Raw genomic sequence first — 10724 nt, forward strand, 5'->3', positions numbered from 1 at the left:
CGTAAACTTAAAACAATGAGAAATTAGGTAATTGTCACGTTAAAAGTAATATCTATATCCATCTATATATATTTTTTTGGGGAACGCGTCCTGGAAATTTGCTCATTTACTTACATACAAACATAGGTACTTACAAACATTTTTTTCTATTATTACCTACGTTTTGGTTGATATAGAAGATTGTGATAAAATCTGGGTAAAATTAATCTTATTATAATTAATTTTAATGCTTGGTTTCCTGTAGATAACTTTGATATATTTTTTGTTAGTAATTAAACGTACGTGAGGTGTAGTTTACGAGTCATATTGCTTACGTCATATCGGGTACATAGTCTCACAGCCACCTGAACGTCTCTTCTATCGTGTGGGTTGTGAGATGGAATACCAACCTCATCAACCCTGGTGTCAGAGTCGCCAAAGGCCTGATATGGCTCATGTAACGACTACTTACTTACATCAGTAAGTAGTAACCGGGACGAAAGGCTTAAGGTGCCTTCCGAAGCACGGATCATCTTACTTTCGGACAATCTGGTGATCAGCCTGTAATGTCCTAACCAAACTAGGGACCACAAAGTAATTTTTGTGATATGTCCCCACCGACCTGAACGACATAATAGGATAGTTTTCAACTAGTCAAATCAGTTATAGACGTGACTTATTGTAGGTTTGCCGCAAATGACATTAACTACTTGGCCGGACAAATGGGGAGCGCTGAGGGAACTCACTTTAAGATAACAGGCTTGAGGGTACCCAGTTAGGCGTGAACCTCGGCTCAGGGCCGTCGTCTGAGATAAACATATTATTTGAAGGAATTAATCGACCCTAGTGGATTGATAGCGATAAGCGCTGAATGAGGGAAATCTTCAACCACGCCAGCGGGGTCGGTATCGGGATTCTGAAGTGGTTGTTGTCGCGAACTGATTGGCCGCCTCTATGGCTAGAGTAATAGGGTCGTCAGACTAAACGTCAAAGCACGAAATTATTATGGAATTTGTATGAAAAAGCACTCTGTGACGTCATAGAAAAACGTGATAAAAAGTCGTACTTATTATTACGTTTTTCTTGATTAAAACTCACAAATAAGTTAAACGGAAAAATGAAAATGTTATTGATTTTTTTTGTTTTTTAATTATTTTCAATTCTATACTTTTGCGATCGAAAATTCCACTTGATATTAACTCAGAATATTTAATGAGATGATTCAGCCACCTCGGTATTCGTTACGATGTGACTTACACCCTGTATTTATTCAAGGTTGTTTTTAGATTTTTTTAATTATTTTCAATTCTATACTTTGCGATTTCACTTAGTATTAACTCAGAATAATGAGCTCGACCGATCGTCGTGGAGATCCTTGGGGGAGGCCTATGCCCAGCAGTGGGCGTCATACGGCTGATGATGAATGAGCTGAATCACTCCCCTCAGTATTTGTTACGATGTCACTTACACCCCGTACAAGTATGTATATGTAGCCATACAAGCGCGTATGGGTGTTAGTGACATCGTAACAAATACTGATTTAGATTCAGACCATGATTCTGTGCACAGTGGATCGCTGGGTAATGATGCCGCCGACGAACTGGCAAGGAGAGGATCAGACACCAGGGTATATGGACCCGAACCAATCCTGCCGATACCTTTCAGTCAGTTACGCTCGTGGGTACGGGACCATACCCAGCAACTACACAACGACAGATGGGCACAGCTGCCCACATGCAGACAGTCGAAGGATATCATGCCTATGATATCCAAGAGCTTCACTCGCCGACTGCTTCGCTTAAACCGCAATGACCTTCGAATAGTAGTGGGCAGTATTACGGGTCACTGCCCATTCAACAAGCACCTATTTAACTTAGGGATAACGGACAGCCCACTTTGCAGAGGCTGTCTGGACGCAGAAGAAACTGCCCCCCATGTAATCCTGGAATGCACGGGAGTGTCAGCACAACGGGTAAAAATCCTCAAAGGAATGGGGTCGCTCCGCGAAGCCTGTGAAAACCCCAGGAGGCTTCTGAGCTTCTGGAAGGAGTTAGGTTGGCTTACGTAGTCAACAATTACACGCATAATGGGCCATCTTAGAGTCTAAATGCGGAAAACAGAGCCCACTAACATAACATAATAAAATAACATGATTCTGAGTTAATATCAAGTGGAATTTCCTGTCGGAAAATTCATGAACAGTGTTTTTGAAATTATTTTCAGTTTCATTCTTTTGCGACGATATCCACTTCTAACTACTCAGAATAAGGTCTGAAACAGTCTGAATCGTCCCTCAAAGTTTTTGTTACGTTGTCACTAACACCTGTATGATATGACAGCAAGCGTTCGATAACATACTATACTTACTACAATATTTTTAAATTTATCGGCACATTACGTACGTGTTAATACGAAATGATTAAAATTATCTACTAATCCTGAAAAATTAAGTGACGGGAAAACCAGAACTGGTTTTTGGATGACGAATACAATGATATATGATATGATAATACGAAATCGCAAATACGTATCGTCCGTAAATATCTTACTAAGTAATATTATAAATGTGAAAGTTTGTTAGTATGGATGTTGGATTCCTTTTTTTTTTTCTGTAGCCTAGTTAGTGTCCCACTGCTGGGCAAAGGCCTCCCCTTCTTTCTCCAACCCTCCCTGTCTTGGGCATCGCTCTGCCAAGTGTGCGCTTCCTACGCAATGAAAATCTGCACATTGATCTAGGTCTGCCAACCATTGCCCATTGGCTCAAATTACCTTCAAAACATTTTTTCGATTCTGCTCCGCACCACCCAAATCCCCTGGTAGTTGCGGCTTCCGAATACATCCCGCTTAGGGACGGTACTGAAGAGTGTCCGCGTCTGAAGGACGTAATATACGATCCCGACGACCCGATTACTCTAGCCATAGAGGAAGCCAATCAGCTCGCGACACCTAACACTTCAGGACCCCGATACCGACCCCGCCGGCGCGATGATTTCCCTCAATCAGCGGTTATCGCTATCGACCCACTTCCGGCCAAGAATGCCATCTGCAGCAAATCTACAATAAGTCACGCTTTTTCACGCAAAAACTACTGAATGGATTTTAATGAAACTTTACAATAATGTAGCTTATACATCTGAATAACACATAGGCTTTAACAATTAAAAATATCTGAAATTCTTACGGATTCTTCTTAGAAATTCGGTCGCTAGTAATTTAATATGTCTGAAATGATTTCCATACGTTTCATAACATAACGGCCTCCGTGGTCCAGTGGTTTGAGCGTTGGGCTCACGATCCGGAGGTCCCGGGTTCAAATCCCGGTGGGGACACAACACGAAAATCACTTTGTGATCCCTAGTTTGATTATAGGACATTACTTGTCTATCAAAGGCCAATTCTTTGACTTCTTTATAAGACACGACGTTCTCTTTAATCTGTTCCATGTAAGCTCTTCTTGGTCTTCCCCTTCCTCTCTTTCCCTGTAGCTTCCCTTCTGTTTTATTAAGTGTCCAATCATCTTGTCTCTACTGTCCTCGATAACTCTCAATATTTGCCTCTTTTCCCTGACTCTTACTAGCGCTTCCTCATTAGCAACCCTTTCTGTCCAACTTATTCTTTCCATCCTCCTCCAACACCACATTTGAAAGGTTTCATCAGAAAGCTTCTGTTATGTGTGTAAATATTACGTTTAGCATTTTCTAGACGGACTTCCCTCACACTGCCAAGGTAATCACCATGGTCCTTCAACGGGCACGTACTTCATTAGAACACAACGGCCTCCGTGGTCCAGTGGTTGAGCGTTGTGCTCACGATCCGGAGGTCCCGGATTCGAATCCCGGTGGGGACAAATCACAAAAATCACTTTGTGATCCCTAGTTTGGTTATGACATTACAGGCTGATCACCTGATTGTCCAAAAAGTAAAAAGATCCGTGTTTCGGAAGGCGCGCGTTAAGCCGTTGGTTCCGGTTATTACTTACTGATGTAAGTACATAGTCGTTACATGAGTCATGTCAGGGGCCTATAGCGGCTCAGTAATAACCCTGATACCAGGGTTGATGGGATTGGTAATTCACCTCACAATCCACACGATAGAAGAAGATTAGAACATAGATTTTATTTTTTCGTGTCAATAAAAAAACAACAAGCGAATTCAGATGCAGACGCTAGTGCGTCGGGGAAACCCATCCGCCCAAATAAACAATTAAACACGACATTAAGACTAGAAATAGAAATAGTTGATCACTAAAAAGTGATCAATCACGCCAGAAAGATTACTAGTAACATAGATAACAAGATAAAAAAACAATATAAATTGCAAATACAATTTCTTGAACGCATATTCGGCAACGATGAAGTTGTTGGTACTGGTGTCTGTTCTGGGGTTGGCGTTGGGTCTCCCAGCGCCTGAGGGCGAGCCCTTCACGGGGTATTACCACTCCACTGTTGGCATCCAAGAAGCTGCCAGAATAAAGGCGACAGAGGAAGCAGCGGATTTCGATGGCTCAAGGATCGTTGGTGGATCAGCTGCTGCGTTGGGCGCGTACCCCCATTTGGGCGGTTTAGTGATCACCCTGACCACTGGCTCCACGTCTGTCTGTGGCTCCTCGCTCCTGACTAACACCCGTGCCGTCACCGCCGCCCACTGCTGGTTTGACGGCCAGAACCAAGCTCGCCAGTTCGTCGTGGTCTTAGGCTCCGTCAGGCTGTTCACCGGCGGTACCAGAATCACCACCACCTCTGTGGTCATGCACGAGAACTGGGTTCCGTCGAGGATCCTCAATGATGTCGCCATCATCAACCTCAGCTGGGTCACTTATTCCTGTAAGTATTATTTTCCTTTATTAGACTACGCAGGAAAACGCGGGTTTCTTTAACTATCTAGCTATCTTAATTAAAACACATAATAACGGGTTCTTACCGCGTTTAAATCAGGGATATGAGACTCCCGATATTTCGACACTGTTGCAAGTGCCATGATCACGGGATGACTGATGAAATCGGAGTGGAGTAGGTAGATCCATAATTTTCTGCGGCAGACATATCTGTCTACCCTCTTTCTTTGCCGCTTCTTTATGTATTCGATATCGGAATGTTCGGAACCATCTGAACTCGCACCAAACTCACTACGACAAACCGCACTCACTGTGTCCTCACGATTTGTCACCACATCAGGCCGTTAAAACAATGTACATCTAGCTATCTGTCTAATTCGCAGCTTTGACCAATATTGTTAATCAAATCAAATCAAATATACTTATACATTGTTTTAAGTTTACGCGGTTGCAACAGTGTCGAAATATCGGGAGTCTCATATCCCCATTTAAACGCGGTAAGAACCCGTTATTATGTGTTTCAAATATACTTTATTGCACACAACATACAAAACAAATGAACACAGATGATGATAGATACAGTACAATCTGGCGGCCTTATTGCTAAGCAGCAATTTCTTCCAGGCAACCAGTGGATAGGAAACATTATTGTTTTAATTGTATTTTTTGACATTTTTACCCACAAATATGTATACTTTTTACGAAACGTAAAAACGAAAGATTTCTTTGGAGTTTGTATGGAAATGCTGTCCGGTGACATCATCAATAAAAGCGGTCAAACGTCGTACTCATTGTTGTTATCATAAATGAAAATCGAAAATAAGTCGAAAAGTAAAATGAGATTGATTATTGAACATCTTAGAGAGGTTGTTTATACATTGTTTTAGGTTTACGCGGTTATTATCATAATTAAAACACATAATATCGGGAGTCTTTAAACGCGGTAAGAACCCGTTATTATGTGTTTTAATTATCTTAGACTGGCTCCTATTTTTAGATTAGCATTTTACACCAGCCGAATACCCAATTCAATTTTGATCAGTCAAAAAGGCAGTCGCTTCTGTAACAAACCGGACCTGTCAAATCTTTAGGTTAGGTAAGCGGACCCTGTGAGAAACGTGATAACTCTAGGGGGATGATGTTGTCACAGAGCATTATTTCCATAGAAACTCCAAAGAAAACTTTCGTTTTGTTTAAAGGCCCCTGACATAAAAAAAAAAAAAAAAAAAAACATGACATGGCTCATGTAACGACTACTTACTTACATCAGTAACCGACCGGGATCAACCGTTTAACGGCGACGGTGGTTGTGCTTCCGAAACACGGATCATCTTACTTTCGGACAATCTGGTGATCAGCCAGTAATGTCCTGACCAAACTAGGGACCCTGAAGTAATTTTTGTGATAAATCCCCACTGAGAATCGAAGCCGGGACCTCCGGATCGTGAGTCTAACGTTCAACCACTGGACCGCGGCGTTCGTCGTTTGGCCAGTCAAATGCCCTATTGTCTGACACTAATCTTGTTTCTGTTGCAGCCACCATCAGCAACATCGCTCTGCCCAGCGGTACCCTGCTGAACAACAACTTCGCCGGCTGGACCGCCCAGGCTGCTGGTTTCGGTGTTCAAAGAGACGGTGAGTTGATCGAGAGTATCTTTTTATTTAAGAGCTGCGCTCTTGTCGGAGAAGTAATCGCCATTACTCCATAGATATGGCTTGTAGTACGGTGGTTACCCCAATCGCCTTCCGTTTCGCAGTACACTGACCAATTTCTCAATCAGTGATGTTCTAGCTGAGGAGCTCGGTGGCGCAGCGGTTAACGCGTTCGGTCTGTAATTGTTGAAGTTAAGCAACTTTCGCAAAGGCCGGTCATAGGATGGGTGACCACAAAAAAAAAGTTTTCATCTCGAGCTCCTTCGTGCTTCGGAAGGCACGTTAAGCCGTTGGTCCCGGCTGCATTAGCAGTCGTTAATAACCACCAATCCGCACTGGGCCCGCGTGGTGGTTTAAGGCCCGAACTCCCTATCCATCCGTAGGGAAGGCCCGTGCCCCAGCAGTGGGGACGTTAATGGGCTGGTGATGATGATGATGAGTAAAAAACGGGATTACGTTGGGAAGTCCTCTGGTGGACTGGGAGTAAAGAAAAAAACATAGAATGCTTTCAGCTGCCTATCTTCCCGTGCATGTCATTTGTGACGGTCATTTTATCGATTCTGACGATATAATTATGTAGTTTTGTCGATTCGTGCCAATATGTGAACTGAAATAAGCCATGTTCACATGTTGTTCTGTCAAAATACGAACAAAATTTTGTGGCACGCATGTTAGAGAAAAAAATAAACTTGTCGATTTCGACTAAATTTATTTAATCGATCGATATTTTTATCACGTTGCGCATTAGCACAGTTCGCCGTGCAGGTGTGATCAAGTGATTTTTCTGGTGTGTTTCCACGTGGATTCGAACCCGGGACCTTGGGTTATAAACAACGTTTCTTCTCCTCAGGCACTGGCATCAGCACCGCCCAGACCCTGCACCACGTGAGTCTGACAGTCATCACCAACGCGGTGTGCGCGTCGTGGTACCCAGGCAGCATCCAGGCCTCCAACATCTGTATCGACGGCTCCCAGCGCCGCTCCACCTGCGGAGGAGACTCCGGTGGCCCCCTCCAGGTCAACAGCGGAGGCCCAGTTTTGGTAAGTATTAATTCAAATTCAAAAATATCTTTATTCAGTAGGTAACATAGTTACACTTTGAATCGTCAATTTTTACATAACGAACGTCTCATCCGCCTAAAACTACTGCAGCTTCTCACAACCTGAATAGCCAGGGAAAAGAAGCTGCAAGAAAAACCTCGGCACAGGGCCCTAGACGTTCTTTAAAAAAAAGAACAAATATTTTTATACATTTGAGTAATTTAGCTGCCTAATATCAGTTCTCAGACAGTTAATTCCATGCATTCATATCTTCTAAATAATCACTAACTTTACAATAATATTACATAAACAACATAACATAAGCTTACCGTCCTCGGAGGTACATCCATCGCAAGATGGACTAAGTACCCGCACTTCACTGAGCTTTCTGTTAGACCAACGTGATAGGTGAGCCGTATCGACGTCTGTAATGGTCGAGACAACAACTTACAAGCCTGTATACGTCTACTCGATAAGAAAAAAATTTGCAGCTTCGTAAAATATTCCCTGAGGAGCTCACTGGCGCAGCGGTAAACGCGCTCGGTCTGCGATTGTTGAAGTTAAGCAACTTTTGCAAAGGCCGGTCATAGGATGGGTGACCACAAAAAAAAGTTTTCATCTCGAGCTCCTCCGTGCGTCGGAAGGCACGTTAAGCCGTTGGTCCCGGCTGCATTAGCAGTCGTTAATAATCATCAATCTGCACTGGGCCCGCATGATGGTTTAAGGCCCGATCTCCCTATCCATCCATAGGGAAGGCCCGTGCCCCAGCAGTGGGGACGTTAATGGCTGATGATGATGAAGATATTCCCAGTGGTTTAATTATTCATCTTCTTACAGATCGGTATCACCTCCTTCGGCTACCGCTGGGGCTGCGAGCAGGGATGGCCCGCGGCCTTCGCCAGGACAACGGCTTTCAACACCTGGATTCGTGCCCGCATCTAAACTGTACCAGGCTGACAACTGGACATCCCCGGCCGCCTTTCAACTGCACCACCCTGGCCACTAAGCGAAGAATCTTTACACAGGAACGGAGGGCTTCGAAATACGACCAAAGTCGTCAATTGTGATATAATGAAATAAATTCTAATATAATACTAACTTAATATTTTTTTTTTATACGAAGGACGTAATATGAAAATGAAAAAAAAAATGAGAATGAAAATATTTTATTTCACTTTACAATAGTGTTTCTAAGTTAGGGTTGATGACTCCTTTTAAGCATAAGAGCCGGTGTTAGGAGCCAATGCTTTTCCGTAGTAACAAGTGAATATTTGTAAGGTTAGGGTAAGAGTGAAACAATAAATAATAAAATAAAAAAAAAAATAAAGAAATAATACAAAGAAAGTAAATCTTAACTTAGGTTACAATTTCTAGCGATATTACGAATGTGTGTGTGTTTGTGTGTGCGTGTGTGTGTGTATGTGTGTGCGTTAAAATATACGATCAATATATGATCCCGACGACCCGATTACTCTAGCCATAGAGGCAGCCAATCAGCTCGCGACACCAAACACTTCAGGACCCCGATACCGACCCCGCCGGCGTGGTCGACTTCCCTCAATCAGCGCTTATTTTACAAGTACCTACACGGTTCTCCACCTATCTCGGTGGTATAACCGTAGTATTATCCCTTATTCTATGATTCAAGTCTAAACTATGTTCGAGGGGGTGAGGTAAACCTAGCTCAGACGCTGGTGGGGAGCGGGTAGTTGCCGTTCTATACGTCTAACAAAAAGCTCGATGAGGTGTGAGCACTTAGTTCATCTTGCGATTGATGTACCTCTGCCTACCCCAATTGGGATGTAGTCGTAAACTAATATTGTTATGATTAGAAATTCGTAAAATGATCTACAAATAAAAAATGAAATTAAAAATTAAAGTATTCTCTCCTAAAATTATCTTTATAGCAAAATTGCTTTTCAACACACTTGCTCGCAAAATTGCTTTTATTACACCGTTTTAAGTACCTACATAAAGTACCCTATCTACATTGTTCGAATCCTCACATAAAATAATGTGGCAACATTAGTTTTAAGTTTTTTAATTCGACCATAAGATGGCGAGTCTAACACTTTTTTACTTCAACTCTTTACTTACTCACTCAACATGTAACTATAATATTATTAAGTAAATAAAGTCCAAATTAAAATTTTATGTGCAGTTTCATTTACGTAAATTAACTCCAGCTCTGCATAACAAGAGCGGCCCCGATTCCTGCAGACACACTTATTTTATTTTAAGTTATGCCCGTCATTATTAAATACAGTCCAAATTAAAAAAAATATGTGCAATTTCATTTAAATTAAGTCCAGCTCCGCACAACAATGACAGTGGCCCCGATTCCTGCAGACACCTAATTTTATTTTAAGTTATGCCCGTCATTTTATTATCGAGACATAGCCGCAGAGGTCCGTTTTGCTCTTTAAGACATAGACAAGTTTATACATTGACATTTGTTAGCATTGCGCACTTACTTAACCCCGACACCGACCCCGCCGGCGTGGTCGACGATTTCCCTCATTCTCTTATCGCTATCGACCCACTAGGTTCGATTAATTATTTCAAATATTCTCCCTCTCAGACGACGCCCTGAGCCGAGGTTCACAACAACGACACCCTCAGGCCTGTTGTCTTAAATTTTGTACTGGGTGAGAGACCTCCGCACTCTCCATTTGTCCGGCCAAGTAGTTAATACCATCTGCGGCAAATCTATAATAAGTCACGTCAAAAAAACAGTGTTTGGACGTTTAGTAAAAAGTAATTGGTTTGACTAGTTGGAAACTAGCCTATTGCGTTGATGTGGCCTTTTTAACTCCACTAATCCTAATATCAAGCAACAATTTGTTTTTATATATTCCTCTGAAATTACACTATACAGGGTGTTAGTGACATCGTAACGAAAACTTTGAGGGATGATGCGGGCCATGATTCTGAATTGATAAAAAAATCAGGAATATTCAGACTGAAAATTCCACTTGATATCGACTCAGAATCATGGTCTGAATCATCCCTCTCAGTATTCGTTACGGTGTCACTAACATCCTGAATATTCCTCTGAAATTATACTATATATTTTTGAATAGTTATGTACCCGAAATTCATATTTTTTTTTGGGGCGAGTGACCTGAATAGTCACTCATAAAAAGAAGAATATACAAACACATTATTATCTACAGATTATAATATATTCTTATTATATTATACAGGGTGTTAGTGA

The 10724-nt window shown here is 42.0% G+C and overlaps 1 protein-coding gene across 1 annotated transcript; it reads left to right on the forward strand.

Moving 5' to 3' along the window:
* The first annotated feature begins 4330 nt into the window (after nucleotides 1–4330).
* On the forward strand, nucleotides 4331–8603 carry LOC126379572 (collagenase-like). Its single transcript, XM_050028375.1, has 4 exons — nucleotides 4331–4802; nucleotides 6350–6448; nucleotides 7317–7507; nucleotides 8345–8603. The coding sequence occupies exons 1-4, from the start codon at nucleotides 4331–4333 to the stop codon at nucleotides 8447–8449; spliced, it is 867 nt and encodes a 288-aa protein (XP_049884332.1). The 3' UTR covers nucleotides 8450–8603.
* Nucleotides 8604–10724: the final 2121 nt, after the last annotated feature.

This window comes from Pectinophora gossypiella, chromosome 29 (genome assembly GCF_024362695.1).
Source record: "Pectinophora gossypiella chromosome 29, ilPecGoss1.1, whole genome shotgun sequence".
NCBI lineage: Eukaryota > Metazoa > Arthropoda > Insecta > Lepidoptera > Gelechiidae > Pectinophora > Pectinophora gossypiella.

What these genes read in the sequence shown, in the direction of transcription:
- LOC126379572 (XM_050028375.1), top strand. Translation starts at nt 4,331, where the DNA reads ATGAAGTTGTTGGTACTGGTGTCTGTTCTGGGGTTGGCGTTGGGTCTC. An exon ending in CAGCTGGGTCACTTATTCCT is followed by an intron (nt 4,803 to 6,349) that starts GTAAGTATTATT and finishes TTTCTGTTGCAG; the next exon opens with CCACCATCAGCAACATCGCT. An exon ending in TTTCGGTGTTCAAAGAGACG is followed by an intron (nt 6,449 to 7,316) that starts GTGAGTTGATCG and finishes TCTTCTCCTCAG; the next exon opens with GCACTGGCATCAGCACCGCC.